Here is a 22,494-nt window from a genome sequence, read left to right as displayed (position 1 = left end):
TATCTGTTCCATTCACTGAATCTCTGTTCTGCTGTTCATTTTAAAATTCAAGAAAATTCATTTGTAAACATCCCAAGCCTCATTTATTGTCCTCCTGCCAACACCAACTATAGCAAAAATCAGTCTGCTTCTCACCACCATCCAGCTGTGTGGGCTGGTGGCCGAGCTCGGTGACCCATGAAGATTCAGGAGGGAAGTCATGACTAAGCTGTGGGCCTGTGATCAAGGCCAGATAGGGCTGAATGGTGGGGGTGTGGGGCAGCTAGAGGAGAGAGCGAGCTTTGCAATTTTCTGAAGACTCAACTTCATTTATTTATTTATTTTTATAAATTTATTTATTTATTTTTTGGCTGTACTGGGTCTTCGTTTCTGTGCGAGGGCTTTCTCTAGTTGTGGCAAGCGGGGGCCACTCTTCATTGTGGTGCGCGGGCCTCTCACTATCGCAGCCTCTCTTGTTGCGGAGCACAGGCTCCAGACGCGCAGGCTCAGTAGTTGTGGCTCACGGGCCCAGTTGCTCTGCGGCATGTGGGATCTTCCCAGACCAGGGATCGAACCCGTATCCCCTGCATTGGCAGGCAGACTCAACCACTGCGCCACTCAACTTCATTTTAAATGATGCCACTTAAGTTCACAATAAGACCCCTGGAAGCTCACATGGGAAAGAGCAGAGCTGGGAATCAAGGGCTCTACGTTATAAAGGCAGACAAGGTGAGTGGTTCTCTGAACCGACTGACCTGGACTTGAATACCAGTTACACCAAGGAATCTGAGACCTTGGGTAAGTGACTTTAACCTTGCAGTACCTCGGTTTCCTTATCAGTAAAAAGAGATTAATATCTCTGTAAGATTTTTGTGAGGGTTAATTAAAATAATGCATGTTAAACCACTGAAGTTCCTGGTAAATAGTAAACAAGAAATTTTATCAAGAGATCAGGCTCTATGTCACAGCTGTCATTTCTGGGAAGACCCTTCCCTTCCAGATTTTAGTTTTCTCATTTGTAAAATGAGGCTAAGCCTAGATGTTCCCGGAAGTTTCTTCTAGTTCTGTCTGTGATCATCTGCTGTAGAGCAGCTTGCCCCCTAGTGGTTTGTAGCCTCTTATTTCTAGATACCATAAACAATCCCTCAGACTGATATTAAGACCTCCTTACCATTTTCTTTGCTTCACAGCAATGTCTCACCAGGGGCCCTGGCCACTGGGTTGGAAACAGCAGCTCCCTTAAATTCTTTATGTCTTAGGATATGATGCTTGGTACATGGTTTTCCCTTAGTGCTCCTTTTAATGATTTTATTAGTATGGTCACAAGTTTGATGTCTATAGTACATTGATAACATAGCTGGATACAAATATTTTAAATATGTATGTGTATCAAGTTTTAAAACGTCAACTCTGAGTGATCATGCATTTTCCATGCATTTGCATCTGCACCCCCAAATTGCACAATTCAATCTGTGCTTATCTTCACTGGGCTTCAGTGCGTGCCTCAGCTAGGTCGGGGCAAGAGTGTTGTGCCTTTTTGCAGACCCAGACTTTCAAGAGCATCGGTTTTGAACTCAGGCATTTCATGGAGCATGGTGGCAACACTGGGTTTTGCTTTGGTTCAGGTAAATACCCAGTTACCGACTATTACTTGTGTGAGCCACCTGATCCTGCAAGGGCTTGGGTATACTGATATTCCTCCATGAGGCCAGCAGGCAGTTTCTGTACCCGTGTTTCCTCCCTGGGGGAAAAGTCTAGAACTGAGGTGTGCAGTCTTCCAACATGCTGTCGGTGATATAGCTGGAACCAAGATGGGATTCATAGTAACTTTTTTCATCAAAAGTATTAACAGTCCAAGCAACAACCTGAATGCCTTTAGCTGACCACTTCTTCAAATAGTCCCTGGAGAAAGAGGAAAAACCAACCTTGTTAGAATAATGCCAATTGTCTCAGGAATCTACAATGGTCACTAAATATGGTGTTCGCTGAGTACTAACAGCCTCTAGAAGGAGCCTCTTAACTGGCCTCCGCACTGCAGCCAGAGGGTGTTCCAAACCCAGCATGAGCACCTCCTCCACGCCGCTGCGGCTTTCAACACTTCAGCCACTTGCTGAAGACCCCCCCACCCCGAACCCCTACCGGAGGCTGTACCTAGCCTAGTCCCACCTGTCTCTTTGGCCTCATCTTACACCACACTCCCCCCTTCTTTTCTGTGCTGTACTCTGTGTGCGTACTGATTTTTCCTGCAGTTCCTTGAAAGAACCAGGCTCCTTCCTGCCACAGCACTTTTGCACGTGTCTTCCCCTCTGACTTGGACCTCCACCCCCAATCCCCTCATTTCCTACACACCCTTCAGATCTTAGCTCAGCTGTTATTTCCTTGGGGATGCTTTCCCTGACTCCCTCGACTAGGACAAATTAAACAGCATATGTGCACTGTTCTCTCTTACACAGCATTTATCTTAGCGCTAATTTTATGTTTATTGGATCTTTATTTGATTAGCATTTATCTCTTCCACTTGACTATAAACTCCATGAGGGCAGACTGTGGCTTTCTTTCTTTACCACAGCATCTTCAGCTTCTTAATACAGTACCTTGCAATACTGCAGGCATACAACAAATATTTATTGAACTGAATGCACACATGCCTGAAATAATATGAAACTTACAACTGTAACCACCTGAAAAACACAGCTATAAAATTGCCAAAATAAAGATTCAGAGATTGCTAGCAGGTTAGGGAATGGAAAGTTTCCTGGGAGCAATGGAGTGGAGCCTGTAATATATAGGGGAGCAGAAGGAAAGTTGGGATAGATGAGGTAGGTGCCCACAAGACATCTTCATTGTGGTTCTGCCCTAGATCCTATGTTGGTTTTTAAAGGGAGCCAATCACAAGGAAATACAGTCTCTCTGTCTCTGTCTCTGACATCATAGTTTGGCATGTTTATTTTTTCTTTAAAATGCACTAAAACCTAAGAATATTTGATCAACTTGTTTTGGAAACAGTGAAATATGCCTAAACTCTTCCCACCTAAGAAGCTAGTGGCATTTCAACTTAATAAAGGCATGGTGGGCTTCGTGGGTGGGAACCAATCCAGGTGTCCACTGTTAATCCTCCCTTTCCAAGAAGAACATTCAGGAAATGTATCAGGAGAAGATAAAAAAAATCTTCCAACTTACGGAGATACAAAATCCTTTTGTATGAGGAAAGCTGAAATTCCACACAAGTACCACAAGATATTATGCATACTCCAATCGAGCAAAATGTCCAATGCCACAAACATGGACTGTTTCCAGAAAGTAGCAAAGCGTGGTTTCCCATCTCCTGTATGGCTAAGGCTCCAAGGTCTGTGAATTAAAGCTGTTACTACATTCTGATCTGCTTGTCTCATCTGAAAGGAATTTTGGAAAATAAAGCAATTATCATTATCTTAAGGCCAATACTTCTCATTTGTTCGTTAGATTTAGCCAGTGTACTCAGTCTGTACAAGGAGGTATGCTGCCCCCCATGTCTACTAAATAAATACTACATCATAAACCCTTTAAGAAAATAGTGTGTTGAATGTAAAGCATTTAATATATAGTATAAATGCGAACACTTCCTCCACAATCCTAAAAGAACTGCAATACTATCTTTAAAATGAGAACATTATAACCTCAGGGTCAAATTTTAATAATGTCACAAAGAGTAACTTTCAATTGGATATTGATTTAAATTATGGCCAGAGATAATCAGAACACAGTGAAGATGGAACCATGATCATTTCAAGATGGGCTCGTTAGTTTTTGATCCTTTTTAGAGAAGATGGCTGAAAAAAAGTTGTGGGGGGCAGGGAAATGGGGTGAGAAGGGAGAGAAGTGGGGGCAGGGACAAGGACAGAGCAATAGACAAATGGGGGATATGGATGGAATTCTCTTAGTCTGTGCTCTATGATCCTCTGGAAAAGGTATCACACATTTTAAAGGCCTCTGGTCAAGGAAGTTTGGGAAACACTGATCCAAATGTCTAGAAGCCCCAGGACACTATTCATCTCAATGACAGTTTATATCCCAGTAGGCTCCATCCACCCTTACTGCAAAATTTTAAATACATGCTGTGTTGGTCACTGTTGAAGAACCAACTCATTATTTTGGAAGCTGGTAAATAAAGGACAGGATTAAGCATTTATTTGCCTATTGGGTAGCCTTCAGCTCTCACTACCAATTTATAGGAAATATACAAAGGAGATGAATGTGTTAAATTGTACCATGGCATAATTAGCAAAATCCAAACTCTGTTAAATAAATTCTACAAAACAACTTAATTTCTTCAATAAATACATGACAAGGGGGATTTATACACTGCATATTTGATGATCTTAAGGACTTCTTGTTAGTGGTTTTAGATGGGATAATGGTATTGTGGTTATGTTAAAAAAAAAAAAAGGAATCACTTTTTAAGGATACTTAATGTAATTTTCATGGATAAAATGGTATGATATCTGGAATCTGCTTCAAAATAACCCTGGGGAGGAGGCGGAGTCAAGACAGCGGTGTGGGAAGACGCGGAATTAGCTTCTCCCCACAACGAGGGTGCCCGCCAGCTGCTGGTGGGGAACTCTTGACGCCCAAGGAGACGGAAGGAACCCCAAAGTGAACCGGTAGGATGTAGGGGGACTGAGAGGGGAGAAGTGGACGCCAGACAGGATCTGAGCCCCTGAGGCTGGGGAGATCAGGAGAGGTAGGCAGGAGGGGCCTTCCAGGAGAAGGGGAGAGGATTGGAGGGTGATCGACTGGCCCACTCGGGCTAGGGAGCCTGCTGAGCCCCCAGGCCAGTCCCCGCTGTACTCCAAAGCCCTCTCCAGGCCGCATGGGTCCTTGGGGGCATAGGAGGGAGGTCAGGGACATCAGGAGAGGCAGGTGGGAGGGGCCCTCCCAGACCAGAGGAGCAGGAGAGGAGAGGAGGGCCCCGCCCACTCGAGCCCAGGAAGCCTGCTGGGCTCCCAGGTGAGGTCCCCCACCCCCTGAGACCAGGGGTAGGGGGCTCGCCTGGGCCCCTTCTGTTCCTTGGGCCTAAGCCCCACCCCCACAGCCCCCAGGGCCTTTTCTAGCCCTGTGGGTCCTGAGCACAGGCCCTGCCCACTGCCCAAACCTTGCCCTTGCTTAGGCCCCGCCCCCACCACCAAGCCCTTCCCCCCAGCCCTTGTTTTTTATTTTCCCTCCTCCTCTTTTTCAGTATTGTGGTACTGATGTACCTTCCAGTTGTTGATTCATCTATATTTTAATTTTTATATTCTTTCTAACATATCTGGTGTTTCCTAGTATAATTTTATTTTTTACTTTGTTACTGTTCTCTCTCTCTTTTTTTTTTTGCCACCCCACGTGGCTCACGGGATCTTGGTTCATGAGCCCGGGGTCGGGCTGAAGCTCCTGCAGTGGGAGCTCTGAGTCCAAACCACTGGACTAACAGAGAACCTCAGACTCCAGGGAGTATTCATCAGAGTGAGGTCTAACAGAGTTCCTCATCTCAGCACCAACACCCAACTCTACCCAATAGCCTACAAACTTCAGTGTTGGAAGCCTCAGGCCAAACAACCAGTAAGACAGAAACACAATCCCACTCATTAAAAAAAAAAATGAGACGGCAAAAAAATATGTCACAGATGAAGGAGCAAGGCAAAAACCTACGAGACCAAATAAATGAAGAGAAAATAGGCAATCTACCAGAAAAATAATTCAGAGTAATTTCAATGATAGTAAAGATGATCCAGAATCTCAGAATGGAGGCACAGATTGAGAAAATACAAGAAATGTTTAACAAAGATCTGGAAGAACTAAAGGACAAACAAACAGAGATGGACAACACAATAACTGAAATGAAAAATACACTAGAAGGAATCAATAACAGAATAACTGAGGCAGAAGAACGAATAAGTGAGCTGGAAAACAAAATGGTGGAAATAACGGCCAAGGAGCAGAATAAAGAAAAAAGAATGAAAAGAACTGAAGACAATCTCAGAGACCTCTGGGACAACACTAAATGCACCAAATTTGAATTACAGGGGTCCCAGAGGAAGAAGAGAAAAAGAAAGGGCTGAGAAAATATTTGAACAGATTATAGTTGAAAACTTCCCTAATATGGGAAAGGAAATAGTCACCCAAATCCAGGAAGCACAGAGAGTCCCATACAGGATAAACCCTAGGAAAAACACACCAAGACACATATTAATCAAACTAACAAAAATTAAATTCAAAGAAAAAATATAAAAAGCAGCAAGGGAAAAACAAAAAATAACATACAAAGGAACCCCCTTAAGGTTATCAGCTAATTTTTCAGCAGAAACTCTGCAGGCCAGAAGGGAGTGGCAGGATATACTTAAAGTGATGAAAGAGAAAAACCTACAACCAAGGTTACTCTACCCAGCAAGGATCTCATTCAGATCTGATGGAGAAGTCAAAAGATTTTCAGACAAGCAAAAGCTAAGAGAATTCAGCACCACCAAACCAGCTTTACAACAAATGCTAAAGAAACTTCTCTAGGCAGGAAACACAACAGAAGAAGACCCACAAAAACAAACCCAAAACAATTAAGAAAATGGTAATAGGAACATACATATTGATAACAACCTTGAATGTAAATGGAGTAAATGCCCCAACCAAAAGACACAGACTGGCTGAATGGACACAAAAACAAGATCCATATATATCCTGTCTACAGGAGACCCACTTCAGACCTAGGGATACATACAGACTGAAAGTGAAGGGATGGAAAAAGATATTCCATGCAGATGGAAATCAAAAGAAAGCTGGAATAGCAATGCTCGTATCAGATAAAATAGACTTTAAGATAAAGACTGTTACAAGAGATAAGGAGGGACACCACATAATGATCAAGGGATCAATCCAAGAAGAAGTTATAACAATTATAAATGTTTATGCATAGGAGCACCTCAATATATAAGGCAAATGCTAACAACTATGAAAGGAGAAATCGACAGTAACACAATAATAGTGGGGGTCTTTAACACCCCACTTACACCAATGGACAGATCATCCAAACGGAAAATAAATAAGGAAACAGAAACTTTAAATGAAACAACAGACCAGATAGATCTGATATTTATAGAACATTCCACCCAAAAGTGGCAGAATACATTTTCTTCTCAAGTGCACATGGAACATTCTCCAGGATAGATCACATCTTGGGTCATAAATCAAGCCTTGGAAAATTTAAGAAAACTGAAATCATATCAAGCATCTTTTCTGACCACAACGTTATGAGATTGGAAATCAATTACAGGAAAAAAACTGTAAAAAAACCCAAATACACGGAGGCTAAACAGTGCACTACTAAATAACCAAGAGATCACTGAAGAAATCAAGGAAGAAATAAAAAGATACAAAGAAACAAATGACAATGAAAACATGACAACCCAAAACCTATGGGACACAGCAAAAGCAATTCTAAGAGGGAAGTTTATAGCAATTCAATCTCACCTCAAGAAACAAGAAAAATCTCAAATAAACAATCTAACCCTACACTTAAAACAACTAGAGAAAGAAGAACAAAGAAAACCCAAAGTCGGTAGAAGGAAAGAAATCATAAAGATCAGAGCAGAAATAAATGAAATAGAAATGAAGAAAACAATAGCAAAGATCAATAAAACTAAGAGCTGGTTCTTTGAGAAGATAAACAAAATTGATAAACCCTTAGCCAGACTCATCAAGAAAAAAAGGGAGAGGACGCAAATCAATAAAATTAGAAATGAAAAGGGAGAAATCACAACTGACACCGCAGATATACAAAGGATTATAAGAGACTACTACAAACAACTATACACCAACAAAATGGACATCCACGAAGAAATGGACAAATTCTTGGAAAGATATAACCTTCCAAGACTGAACCAGGAGGAATTAGAAAATATAAACAGACCTATCACAAGTAATGAAATTGAAACCATAATTAAAAATCTTCCAACAAACAAAAGTCCAGGACCAGATGGCTTCACAAGAGAATTCTATAAAACATTTAGAGAAGAGCTAACACCGATCCTTCTCAAACACTTCCAAAAAATTGCAGAGGGAGAAACACTCCCAAATTCATTCAACGAAGCCACCAGCACCCTGATACCAAAACCAGAAAAAGATATCACACAAAAAGAATATTACAGCCCAATATCACTGATGAACATAGATGCAGATATCATGAACAAAGTACTGGCAAACAGAATCCAACAACAAATTAAAAGGATCATACACCATGATGGAGTGGGATTTATCCCAGGGATGCAAGGATTCTTCAGTATATGCAAATCAATCAATGTGATACACCACATTAACAAATTAAGGAACAAAAACCATATGATCACCTCAATAGATGCAGAAAAAGCTTTTGACAAAATTCAACACCCATTTATGATAAAAACTCTCCAGAAAATGGGCACAGAGGGAACCTACCTCAACATAATAAAGGCTGTATATGACAAACCTACAGCAAGCATCATACTCAATGGTGAAAAACTGAAAGCATTTCCACTGAGATCAGGAACAAGACAAGGATGTCCACTCTTGCCACGCTTATTCAACATAGTTTTGGAAGTCCTAGCCACAGCAATCAGAGAAGAAAAAGAAATAAAAGGAATACAAATTGGAAAAGAAGAAGTAAAACTGTCACTGTGTGCCAATGACATGATACTGTACATAGAAAATCCTAAAGATGCCACCAAAAAACTACTAGAACAAATCAATGAATTTGGTAAGGCTGCAGGATACAAAATTAATGCACAGAAATCTCTGGCATTTCTATACACCAACAATGAAAAATCAGAAAGAGAAATTAAGTAAACACTTCCATTTACCATTGCAACAAAAAGAATAAAAAACCTGCCTAAGGAGGCAAAAGACTTGTACTCAGAAAACTATAAAACACTAATGAAAGAAATCAAAGATGACATAATCAGATGGAAAAATATACCATGTTCTTGGACTGGAAGAATCAATACTGTGAAAATGACTACACTATCCAAAGCAATCTACAGATTCAATGCAATCCCCACCAAACTACCAATGGCATTCTTCACGAATTAGAACAAAAAATTTTACAATTCGTATGGAAACACAAAATACAAATAGCCAAACGAATAGCCGAATAGCCAAAGCAATCTTGAGAAAGAAAAATGAAGTCGGAGGAATCAAGTTGCCCTACTTCAAACTATACTACAAAGCTACAGTAATCAAGATAGTATGGTACTGGCTCAAAAACAGAAATATAGATCAATGGTACAAGACAGAATGCCCAGAGATAAACCCACACACACATGGGCACCTAATTTATGACAAAGGAGGCAAGAATATACAATGGAGAAAAGACAGCCTCTTCAATATGTGGTGCTGGGAAAACTGGACAGCTACATGTAAAAGAATGAAATTAGAACACTCCCTAACACCATACACAAAAATAAACTCCAAATGGACTAAAGACTTAAATGTAAGACCAGACACTATAAAATTCTTAGCGGAAAACATAGGAAAAACACTCTATGACATAAATCACAGCAAGATCTTTTTTGATCTATCTCCTAGAGTAATAGAAATAAAAACAAACATAAACAAATGGGACTTAATTAAGCTTAAAAACTTTTGTACAACAAAGAAAACCATAAACAAGACAAAAGACAACCCTCAGAATGGGAGGAAATATTTGCAAATGAAACAACAGACAAAGGATTAATCTCCAAAATATACAAATGGTTCATGGAGCTCAGTATCAAAAAAACAAACAATCCAGTTAAAAAATGGGCAGAAGACCTAAATAGACATTTCACCAAGGAAGATATACAGATGGCCAAGAGGCACATGAAAAGATGCTCAACATCACTAATTATTAAAGAAATGCAAATCAGAACTACAATGAGGTATCACCTCATGCTGGTCAGAATGGCCATTATCAAAAAATCTAGAAACAATAAATGCTGGAAAGGGTGTGGTGAAAAGGGAACCCTCCTGCACTGTTGGTGGGAATGTAAATTGATACAATCACCATGGAAAATAGTATGGAGGTTCCTTAAAAAACTAAAAATAGAACTACCATATGACCCAGCAATCCCACTACTGGGCATATACCCTGAGAAAACCATAATTCAAAAAGAGACATGTACCACAATGTTCATTGCAGCACTGTTTACAATAGCCAGGACATGGAACCAACTTAAAAGTCCATCGACAGATGAATGGATAAAGAAGATGTGGCACATATATACAATGGAATATTACTCAGCCATAAAAAAGAAACGAAATTGAGTTATTTGTAGTGAGGTAGATGGACCTAGAGTCTGTCATACAGAGTGAATAAATCAGAAAGAGAAAAACAAATACTGTATGCTAATGCACATAAATGGAATTTTTTTAAAAAAAGGTAATTTAAAGGAATTAAAAAAAAAATTGCAGGGCAGAAATAAAGAGGTAGACGTAGAGAATGGACTTGAGGACATGGGGTGGGAGGGCGAAGCTGGGATAAAGTGAGAGTAGCATTGATATATATACACTACCGAATGTCAAATAGTTGGGTGGTGGGAAGCAGCAGCATAGCACAGGGAGATTGCCTTGGTGTTTTGAGATGACCTACAGGGGTGGGATAGGGAGGATGGGAGGGAGGCTCAAGAGGGAGGGGATATGGGGACATATGTGTGCATATGGCTGATTCGCTTTGTTGTGCAACAGAAACTAACATAGTATTGTGAAGCAATTATACTCCAATAAAGATCTATTAAAAAAAAATAACTCTGGGGATAAATGGGGTTATGGATGAAACAAGCTGGATTATGGTTAAGGGAGGGCTTGCTGTAGTATCTACGTATTTGCATATTTCAAATTATGCATATTTTAAATTCTCTATAAGACTTATTTTTTAAAAAGGTATATTCTGCTGTTACTCAGTGAGACACAGAAATATACAATTCAGGGCTTCCCTGGTGGCGCAGTGGTTGAGAGTCCGCCTGCCGATGCAGGGGACACAGGTTTGTGCCCCGATCCGGGAAGATCCCACATGCCGCGGCGAGGCTGGGCCCGTGAGCCATGGCCGCTGAGCCTGCGCGTCCGAAGCCTGTGCTCCACAATGGGAGAGGCCACAACAGTGAGAGGCCCGCGAACGGCAAAAAAAAAAAAAGAGAGATATATAATTCATTCTGTTCTGAGAATGTTACCAAAGTAATCTGAATGAACCTATAAACAACATGAAAGAAGGAGCTAAAAAGGAATCATGGTATTTTAAAACGGCGTACGAGTACTTTCCCCTTCCTGAATTTTTGTTAATTTAAGAGGAGTCTCTTCACAGATGTAGAGAACAAACGTATGGACACCAAGGGGGGAAAGGGGGTGGGGTGCGGGTGGGGTGGTGGTGGGATGAACTGGGAGACTGGGATTGACATCTATACACTAATATGTATAAAACAGATAACTAGTAAGAACCTGCTGTATAAAAAATAATAATAAAATTCAAAAAAAAAGAGAAGTTTCTTAATTGATTCAGTTCAGTTTAACAGGCATCTATCTTATGCTTATTTAGCCCACTGCTATTATTACCACCAACTAACATAATATTATATACAACAAAAACCCAGAATTTTACCTTATAGATAACTTCTGGCAAGAAAGAGCAGACAATACTATTATTGTATAGTTGAGGAAACTCCATATATACTTTCTTTAGAGCATCAGTAGCCTGTAAAAGAGATTCATGTATTTAAAATCTATTAAAATGTAGTCCTAACCAGTAACTACTATATATAAGTACAACTCTATTAAGTAAATCAGAAGTTTACTAATATATGGGGATGTGCAAAGGAGTTTTGGTAGGTTGCATTATCCACTAGGATGCATTTTAAACTCACATCAGCAGATAAGGAAGAAGCTGGGGTACTGCTGCTTTACTATTTTGTTGAGGCTCACCTCTTTTTGTCATACTTTGGAAAAGTATGGCAGACTACAGGCCAGTGGAGGTTGGAAGCAAAATTTAAAAATCTTTTCCTTACACTCTAGTTTAGCCACTAGGATAGGTCCTTTTATACCCACAACTCTATCTCCCTCTGCATTTCCTAGCTGAAGTGGGAGTCAACCAGTCTGCAAACTAGAAAGGGTAGATCTTCTCAGTCTAGGCGACTAAGAGGAAATGTCATCCATCATCAACACGGAGGGAGAAGCAATGGGACAAGGGAGAAACTGGGAAGAGTCTCCCAACTCTTCCCAAGAAAAGCAGAAGTTTCTTTTTGCAGTAGACCAGCTACCAAATGAAGAAGGGATAGAATTAAAATACTGATATTTTGTAACCTCTAGTGAATTAACAGATTTGGCCACTGAGCAACAGTAGCAGCTAACGACAGAGATGACCAGACGTTAGGTGTTGCTACATCATAATTCTTGAAATACCCCTAATTTTTGGAGTCACACATAACCTATAACCAAATATAAGCAACTAAATGCATTCCCCAAAATAAAAAAGAACATAGAAATTATTCATGTCGTGCTTCCCTTCACTAATATCACAGAGTGTGAGCTATAGAGCCGAAGTCGTTTTCTTGCTGTGAACTAACATGCACCATGTGTGATGCTTCACCTACATTCTTTATCTGATTCTCACAACAACCCTATGTGGTCATTTCTTACATTGTTCCCATTTTGCCCATAAGGAAACAGAAGCTTATCAAGGTTAAGGTTACACTGTAGTAGGTGAGAGTTTAATCACAATCTCCAAAGCCCGTTATCTTGGCTCCTGTACTCTACCGTCTCCAATTTAATGCCAACACTTGTTCCTTTATACTCCCATTTTTAAAATTAATTAATTAATTTTTTGGGCTGCGTTGGGTTTTCGTTGCTGTGTGCGGGCTTTCTCTAGTTGCGGCAAGTGGGAGCTACTCTTCATTGCAGTGCACGGGATTCTCATTGCGGTGGCTCCTCTTTGTTGCAGAGCATGGGCTCTAGGCGTACGGGCTTCAGTAGTTGTGGCATGCGGGCTCAGTAGTTGTGGCTCGCGGGCTCTAGAGCGCAGGCTCAGTAGTTGTGGCGCATGGGCTTAGTTGTCCCATGGCATGTGGGATCTTCTTAGACTAGAGCTTGAACCCGTGTCCCCTGCATTGATAGGCAGATTCCTAACCACTGTGCCACGAGTGAAGTCCCTATGCTCCCATTTTGGTGAATTAGACCACTATGTTCTGCCCAATGCTGCCCAAACCATCTGTGAGCACCCAACCAGAAAGCTCAAATAGCTGGGAAAAAAAAAAAAATTTCTTCTCTTCCCTCACCCCTCTTTATTCTAAGAAAATAATCATGAAGGTCAGTACACCATGGGTGAAATATAGGACCTATCAGGGTTCCCAAACATGGGCCTTTATCATCAATAAAACCCGAGGTGCTCATTAAAAATCTTGTTCCTTGGGCTTCCCTGGTGGCGCAGTGGTTGAGAGTCCGCCTGCTGATGCAGGGGACACGGGTTCGCGCCCCGGCCCGGGAAGATACCACATGCCACGGAGCGGCTGGGCCCGTGAGCCATGGCCGCTGAGCCTGCGCATCCGGAACCTGTGCTCCGCAACAGGAGAGGCCACAACAGGGAAAGGCCTGCGTACCGCAAAAAAAAATTAAAAAATAAATTAAAATCTTGTTCCTTAGCCCCATGACCCTGGCCATTTTTAAGATTTAATCTCTGGGTGGAATGGCCTAGAAATCTGTATTTTTAATATGTATTCCTGGTGATTCTGATGCAGACCGACTGGAAAACCTAAACATATAGAACTATCAGTTTACCAGAAATAATAAATTAGCCAGAGCACCATTCTTTCTTCAAAAATGGGAGTTTATTGTACTTAAGTTAGAGGCTCATATTTCAGGTTTTAACAACTGGTTTCAACAATATCCTGGGCTAATTAAAAAAAAAGTTGGTATCATCAGAACTCTCCATCAGTAGATGGGAATTACTGATTATAATTATTGCTGGGGGAAAATACCCAAGTTGTACAACTACATTTGTACTTGAAAAATGTATTTGTACTTGAAAAGCTGGTTATGAGAACAAATGTAATCTGAACCATATTTTACCATTGATTTCCACTGCAATAATGTGTTTTTATGAGTAAAAGTATATATTCTAAAATTTAAGCAAAATTTTATTTAAGAATGTAATACATATTTTAAGAAATTATAATAAATAAGTATAACTACTCAAGTCATAGAATAACAAAACTATACGTAAGGGATAGAAATCATACAAAAGGGATAAATCCTTGTAGAAGACAGATATCCTCTTAGCTATCAGAAGCTTTAAATATAGGAGTTTTCTTTAAATTCAGTCCAGAGTTGTCTAAGACTCTTATCAGCCAGATGTAACTGGTCCTGTGTCCAACTCCTGGAGCCCTTTTTATGAGGTTACTTAAGTGTTCTGTTCAAGAAGTGCCTCTTGGGGGCTTCGCTGGTGGCGCAGTGGTTGAGAGTCCGCCTGCCAATGCAGGGGACACAGGTTCGTGCCCCGGTCCGGGAAGATCTCACATGTCGCGGAGCGGCTGGGTCCGTGAGCCATGGCTGCTGAGCCTGCACATCCGGAGCCTGTGCTCCGCAACGGGAGAGGCCACAACAGTGAGAGGCCTGCGTGCCGCAAAAAAAAAAAAGAAGTGCCTCTTTACTGTTCATTTAATATCTTTTGTAAATGTTTCATGCAAATAAAAGAAACCTGACTCTTCTGTTTTGTGCTAGTTGTCGAATACTGGGGATTGTTTAATGGTTCCATCAAAGGTTAAAAGGTTCCATAATTTACTGTTTCCTTGAAGATGTGGATTTTTGCACTATAAACTTCCATTAAGCAAATATAATTTGTAAAAATAATTTAAGAATATAAAAAATAAAATATATAGTTAATTTTGGAACAAACTAGCACTTAAATAAAGCTGTCTTTTCCAAAGTGCAGTCTATGGTATAAACTGTACCATATTTGCATGGCCTTTGACATCAAAGAAGATTGTGAGGTTACGGTTTAGGCACTCTGCAACAGCTTCTCTCAGGGTAGGAATCTTTTCATCAGGGAAATCATTCCTATAAGAGAGGGAAAAGGAATAGTACATTGTAGGAACAAGGAAAAGATAAAAGTTTAGTGAAACAGACATTTGAAAAATGTCTCCCAACCAAAGGAAAAGAGTGTTTCCCAAACTTCCTTTCTCCAACCATCCCAAAGTCCAAGGATAATGTTTTTAAACCAAATTAAAGATATTCTTGGCCACAGAACAGCAACAACAAAAATCATTTATTTTTTAGGCAGTCACTGGATTTATAATATAATTAGTAACTCTACTCACTAAAGGGCAGAGTATATGCCATCTTTGGAGAACTCAGAGACTTAAGATTGTACTTTCCCTAATAGAACCTTATGCAGGAGAAATTCCTAGCTATATATACATCTGTTGACTGTATGGTTGTGCATTTAAGTGAAACTGGTTAAAATAAATAATTTTCTAATACATAAGTTTCTGAAAAAGAAAAGGAAAGTTAAGTGCCTGACATAGAAGAAATCAGCTTTTTTCAAATAACAAAATTTCACTCTACATGATTTAACTTATGCTAATTCAACGGTATTAATTCAAATGTAAGATATTGGTTTTAAAAAAGATAAAGATAAATAGTACAGCAAATTCTGCCAGCCACTCTATTCAGTGAGTATTCCCTGGGAATCAGAGACATGAATTTGCTAGTCATGAATTTGCTAGTCATGAATTCTGCCAGCCACTCTATTCAGTGAGTATTCCCTGGGAATCAGAGACATGAATTTGCTAGTCATGAATTTGCTAGTCATGAATTTGCTAGTTGCTGGCTAGTCTTAGTTGCCATGCTCCCCTCTCAGGATGAGCATTTTACCCCATGACGGAAATCTTTCCTTCTTTTCCAACAACATAGTCTCTAAACACAAGCCAATTATTTGGTATTTAAGCAAAGAAAATGCAACCTTTCAACTATGGAACAAAGACTGCTTGGGTTAAAGACATTAAGATGGTATACTGGCTCCAACACCATGCCTTCTTAAAGTATTTTAAGGGTGATGCTGACCCTAAGCATTTTTTGCGTTAAGTGTTGACTTTGAATTTGACATCTTATTAGCTACAGTGTCACTGTAATATTAAAACCAGCCTTCCCCTTGCCTACAGCTGAGCAATGAAATATCTGTAACAGCAGAGAGCAATTCCAGCAGCTTGGACTCAGAACTTTCAAGTGTTATTAATATTCTTTCTAAAGTATGACTTCCTTTGGCTGACTTTTAATTTCTTTCAGTTCCTAGGAAAATAAAGTCTGAATCATCTTTTAGGGAGGACTACAGTTTAACCACTGGGTCAAATAAATTGACCAGAGAATTGATATGACATGAATTACAGTAAGAACACATTTTTCGGTATTACAAAGACAAGAGGAGAGGGATTTAAATAACCACATTCCAAAGTATATTACCCAGATACCAATTCCAAGGTGTTTATAGTTGTTAATGGTGGGAAGGGCAAGGGTTCTGTGGTCATATACATTTTAGAAACACTAAGTTAAAGGCAAGAATTGATTGACGTGAACTGTTTATCCCCAAGGGGAATATCTAAAGTATAGTGTTGGATCTTATTTGATCATAGAACCCTTTTCTTCTGGAACATCTTATACGATTAGCTCTGACACACACACACACACACACACACACACACACACACACACACACACACACACACACACACACACACACACACCACATATACATATATAAATTTATATGACAGTACAAAGTAATTGTCACATTAGAGTATCGTCTTGAGAATAATTCTGAAGCCAAATTTGGCCTCAGTGGGAAAAGATGAAAAGCATTCATGCCATATTTCTGTTGTTCGTGGCACCTGCCCATTACTTGGGAAACTTGTACACAGCTGAAAACAAAACACAACAAAACAACTCTTCTGGAGCAGAAGATGCAATTAGAAGGTGCCAGTGTCTTTCTGTGATCTCCAACACAAGTTGAAAGATATGTTTAGGTGACAATACACCACTTACCTTAATCTGTGATTTGCTGCAGGATTAAGCTTCCTAATTTGTTCAAATGTCAAATCACACAATCGACCGGTGCCATCAGTTGTCCTATCTACTGTGCTATCGTGCATTAAGACAGGAATCCCATCAGAAGTAAACTCAAGGTCCAACTCCACGCCTGTTGCTCCATTCTTAGCTGCCTTAACAAAAACACCAACGATATTAATGTCAAGTGGCCACAGATGTCATTTTGCAATCTAAACACTAAAGATGACCAACAGGTCTGGCTAAGTAGACAGTTTCTCTTACTGATTCTATTCCCTTCCTATACCAAAGAGCAACCCAACCTATTTCTCTTTTTCATGGATGTTAACCTTACTTCAGTGTCCACACTTATGGATTCCTTAAAAACTTCAATTTCCCCACTTTTCTCACTCTCAGAGTGGCAGATGGGGAGACTTCTGGAATTTGTTTTCTCTGGTTGCTTTAACTATACGGACCATTAATGGCTTACAATTACAAATATTTAGTCACATTTCACTGTTTATCTACACTGTCTTTGGTGCAGTATCTCTGATGATTCCCCTGTTGTTTGTTGATTAGTTGGATATTGCACTACCTTGGCATAAACAGGACGAGCCAGGTTTTTGCTGGTTTAATTCCATCCTCTAGAGCAGAAACACCAAGACTGCTGCTAGAGGACGCTAGATTTTGTTTATGTGAGCAGCACTGGCTGTTGGCCAACAAGTTGGTAAGCCCGATAAGGCGCACAAGAATTTATCTAAAAAGAGAACATGAACATAAAGTTTGAGGGGCCATGCTCCTCTGAGACACACTATCCAACATTTGCTTCCTTGGCTTCTTCGTCACAATGAAGACGTGAAACACTCATTATGATCAAGACTTTAAAGACTTTAAATTTTTTTTTAAATTATGCAAACATACACTGCAAACATACATAGTAGTATACAGCAAAAAAAAGACTTAACGGATGTTAACATTTTGCCATATTTGCTTCAATCTCCTGCTGCCCTAAAACAATAATAGCTGTATTATTTACTGAGCCTTTTATATTTGTCAGGCACTATTCTAACTGCTTTAAATGTATTAACTCATTTGATCCTCACAACCCTTCAGGAGGTACTATTAACATGCTCATTTTCAGATGAGGAAACAGAGAGAGATTAAGAAACTTGCTCTGGGTTACACAAACTAGGACGTGGTAGAGGCTACACTCTTAACCACATGACTTTACTATCACACTACAGATACAGCTAAAATCCTCCCCCCTTCTTCTCCAGAGGCAACTGCCAAGTGGACGTGCATAATTTCTATATCATTCCCTTACAGGTCTTTATGTATTTACTACACGCTTAAGTACCCATAAACAACATACAGCACTGTACTAGTGCATAGTAAGCATTCAATAAACATTAGCCATTGTTATTGTGTTTTGTTAACATGTTTTTAACTGTAAAATAGTCAAATTTATTAATTATGTCCTTTATAGGTGGAGATTTGTCTATCTTATTTAAATCCTTTCTTACCCCCACTTATAAACAACTGTTTTCTTCTAGGCTTCAAAGTTTGATTTTCACATATATGACCAAGATTTCCCCCTCTAAAAATTCCAATTCCATCACTAACTGGCTGTGTCATCTAATTACAAATATTACTCTTGCCTCCGTTTCATCATTTTTATGATGACACTTCTTTAATGATCTTAAGAGTTGCGAGGATTTAGAAATAATGTATGTAAATCACCAAGCTTGGAGCCTGGCTCAGAGGTGGCACTCAATATAAGCTACTATGACTAGAAAAACACTTATGCCTCAGTGAAAAAGTCATTACATAAGATGTAATGCTTACATCTACACTGATTAAAAGGTACATCTTTTTGTAAGATTAAAAGGTATATCTTTTCTAAGTTTAATAATGCACTGGTAAATCAACATGGGTTATATATTTTATAACATAAACAAGATCACATTTCCAGTATTCACAGTGCATCTCTCTCACTGTAACACAAATGTTAACCTTATTCCTTGACGCTAGTAATTCAGTTCAATTATACTTTTATCCATTAGGGCCATTGTTACTTGGCTACAAAACAAAAAATAACAATGGTGAGACACTGTATTTTAGCAAGAATACTAAAGGTAATGAGTTCATTTATTTGTCTTTTCTGTGTAGTTTATTAAGGCCAAAAACAAAAGTTCTATTAAAGAATCACCGTACTAGAGCTTCTTAGAGCAGATCTTCTAATGACTGCATTCAACTTTCTTTCCCAATACTTTTATGTAGAGGCAAAAAGATAAACCCCTGAATCTGATTCACATATTAGTATATACTTCATACTCTTATTTCAAGAAGTTTCTTATAATAGTATTTTTCTTCTAAACATACACACTTCACATAAACTAGTCTACATAAATACTGTAATTTATTAAAATTTTACTTAAGATGTTAGCCTGAAACTATACTAATAGTTTAGTAATAGAATAGTATAGTGTAGTATAGTTAGAGAAATCAGATCAATGATTGCCTTGGGGCAGAGGCAGGAGTAGGGGTTGACTCCAAAGAGAACACAAAGGAACATTCTAGGGTGATGGAAATGGATTGAGGTGGTGGCTACCCAGGTGTAAATATTTATCAAAACTCATCAAACTGTATACTGAAAATGTATCTTTTATTGTATGTAAATTATACTTTGACAAAGTTGATTTAAAAAGTGTCTGCTTTAATAAAGTCATTATACTTATATGGCTTTTGACATACTATTCACATACCATAAAATTCATCCATTTAAAGTGTACAATTCAACGGTTTTCAGCATATTTGCAGTTGTGCAACCATCACTACAATCGCTTTCTGAACATCTTCATCACCCCAAAAAGAAACCCCATACCCATTAGCAGTCAGTCCCCACTTCTCTCTCCAACCCTCCCAGTCCCTGGCAACTACTAATCTACTTCTTTCTCTATGGCTTTGCCTATTTGAGACATTTTATTTAATAGAATTATATAATATGCAGTGTTCTGTGACTAGCTTCTTTTACTTAGCATACTGTTTTCAAGGTTCATTCATGTTATAACATGTACGGGGACTTCATTCATTTTTCTTGCTAAATAATATTCCATTGTGTGGCTATATCACATTTTATTTATCCTTTCAACAGCTGATGGACATTTTTGTTGTTTCCACTTTTTGGCTATTATGAATAATGCTATGAACAATCCTGTTCAAGTTTTTGCATGATGCATGCTTTCAATTCTTTTGAGTATATACCTAGGAGTGAAATTGCTGCTTCAGATGGTAATTCTATATTTAACCTTTTTCTAAAAAATTAATTAATTAATTAATTTTTGGCTGTGTTGGGTCCTCATTGCTGCACGTGGGCTTTCTCTAGTTGCGGTGCACGGGCTTCTCATTGCGGTGGCTTCTCGTTGTGGAGCACGGGCTGTAGATGGGTGGGCTTCAGTAGTTGTGGCTCACGGGCTCTAGAGCACAGGCTCAGTAGCTGTGGCGCATGGGCTTAGTTGCTCCGCAATCTTCCCGGACCAGGGCTCGAACCTGTGTCTCCTGCATTGGCAGGTGGATTCTTAACCACTGCACCACCAGGGAAGTCCCATATTTAACCTTTTGAGGAACCGCCAGACTAGTTTCCCACCATCAGTGCATGAAGGTTCCAACTGCTGCATAATCTTGCCAATACTTCTGTCTTTTTGATTATAGCTGTCCTAGTGGGTATTAAGTGGTATTTCACTGTGGTTTTGAACTTCATTTTTCTGATGGCTGATAATGTTGAGTATCTTTTCTGATGGGCTTATTGCCTATTTGTACATCACAATTCTTCCAACAAATATTTATTGAGTGTCTACTATGTATCAGGCACTGTTCTAAACAGTGAGGAGAGAGTGGTGAGCAAGAAAGAAAAGGAACATGGATCTTACACTTTAGTGGAGAGAAACAGACTATACACATGTTACATGTATTATGATAGTGATAAATGTTTGAAAAAAATAGAGGGTAATGTGAAAGTTAAGGCAGGTGGGGGGTCACTAGACAAGGCAATCAGGGAAGGCCTCTTTAAGAATATGACATTTGAGCTGCGACCTTAGTGATAAAAGGGAGTCAACAATACAAAGATCCAGGGGAAGAGTTTTCTAAGTAGAAGAAATGGCAAATATAATACAAAGGCCACAAGGTAGGAAGGAGCCACAAAGGACTGATTGCCTACCCAGATCTATTCCCTTTCTTCTTCCCTGCTGGTAGAGAGCTGTTCTTTCCCCAGTGTTCAGCTTTCTCCTCTGCTGTAAGTGGACTATTCCCAACCCCTCCGTGTGCGTCTGTCAGAGAGAGTGAGAGAGACTGACTGACTTCTGGGGAAGACTTATGGAAGAGGGAGTAGAGCCTTTTCTTGAGGCTGGATGCTGATATGTAAGAATGTGAGTCCTGGGGCTGCAATGGCCACCTGGCAACTACAATGAGGGCTAGTAAATATGCTGCAGGTGGCAGAGCAGATAGATCAGTAGAAACGGTGTCCTCCACAATCACAAATTGAACAGTTGAATAAACCATCCTGGAAGTCACCTCTCCCACACACAAGTCTTGCTATGTGAGACAGTCCCCTTATTGTTTGAAATATTTTAAGTTAGATTCTCTATTACATGAAGCCAAAAGCATCATTAACAAACACCCAAGGTGGTTTAAACAGAGGGAGTTGGGGCTTTGAGAAAGGTCCAAAATGGAAAGGTGTTTTGATTTTACCTAACTGCAATAGAAAAAACACTGGAGGGTTTTAAATATGGGCATGATATAATCTGAATTATACTTTTAAAGCTGCACTGTGGCCCCTCTGTGGAGTGGACTGTGCGTTTGAGTTCATGCTTCTGTCACTGTTTATAATTGTGACTCTGTTTTTGGAATGCATTCATTTCACAGCTCTCAAGTTTCTCCTTCTCTATCTATTCCATAATCTACCAGAAATTCTACCACTGTCAGAATGTCTTCCCTGACTTTTTACATAATAGAATGTTTAAGAACATAAATTATGAGCTGCAAACAAGCAAAGTGAAAAAGAACAGGACAAAAAACAAACTTTGAAGGAAGTAAACTACATATTTCTTTTGAAGTCAAGAGGGAGAACGTGACCTTGTCTTCTGCAGCTAAATTCTGTCACGGCTAAAATGTTCATTGATAATGACCTTGTATTTGAACAAGCTAAATTACATCTCATTTCCTCTTAAAAGCAGGAATCAGCTTGGTGCAATGTTATTTATCATAATTACATATATTAAAGACATGTGCAGCTTCCCTAGAGTGGCGCAGTGGTTGAGAGTCCACCTGCCGATGCAGGGGACACGGGTTCATGCCCTGGTCCGGGAAGATCCCACATGCCGTGGAGTGGCTGGGCCCGTGAGCCATGGCCGCTGAGCCTGCGTGTCCGGAGCCTGTGCTCCGCAACGGGAGAGGCCACAACAGTGAGAGGCCCGCGTACCGCAA

General features: G+C 39.7%; 1 protein-coding gene across 1 annotated transcript in view; it reads right to left on the bottom strand.

Annotated features, from left to right (window-relative positions):
* Window positions 1-1,262: 1,262 nt before the first annotated feature.
* Window positions 1,263-22,494, bottom strand: part of GDE1 (glycerophosphodiester phosphodiesterase 1) — a 23,168-nt gene continuing 1,936 nt past the window's right edge. Inside the window, exons 2-6 of the mRNA XM_007466926.1 lie at window positions 17,014-17,189; window positions 14,928-15,033; window positions 11,588-11,680; window positions 3,160-3,371; window positions 1,263-1,881 (exon numbers count right to left, since the gene is read on the bottom strand). Of these exons, the coding sequence (XP_007466988.1) occupies window positions 1,734-1,881; window positions 3,160-3,371; window positions 11,588-11,680; window positions 14,928-15,033; window positions 17,014-17,189 (735 nt within the window). The 3' untranslated portion in view covers window positions 1,263-1,733. The remainder of the gene's footprint in view (window positions 1,882-3,159; window positions 3,372-11,587; window positions 11,681-14,927; window positions 15,034-17,013; window positions 17,190-22,494) is intronic.

This window comes from Lipotes vexillifer, unplaced genomic scaffold (assembly GCF_000442215.2).
Source record: "Lipotes vexillifer unplaced genomic scaffold, Lipotes_vexillifer_v1.1 scaffold232, whole genome shotgun sequence".
Lineage (NCBI taxonomy): Eukaryota > Metazoa > Chordata > Mammalia > Artiodactyla > Lipotidae > Lipotes > Lipotes vexillifer.
Note: the sequence above shows the minus strand (reverse complement) of the source record. Positions and strands in the feature narration are given on the sequence as shown.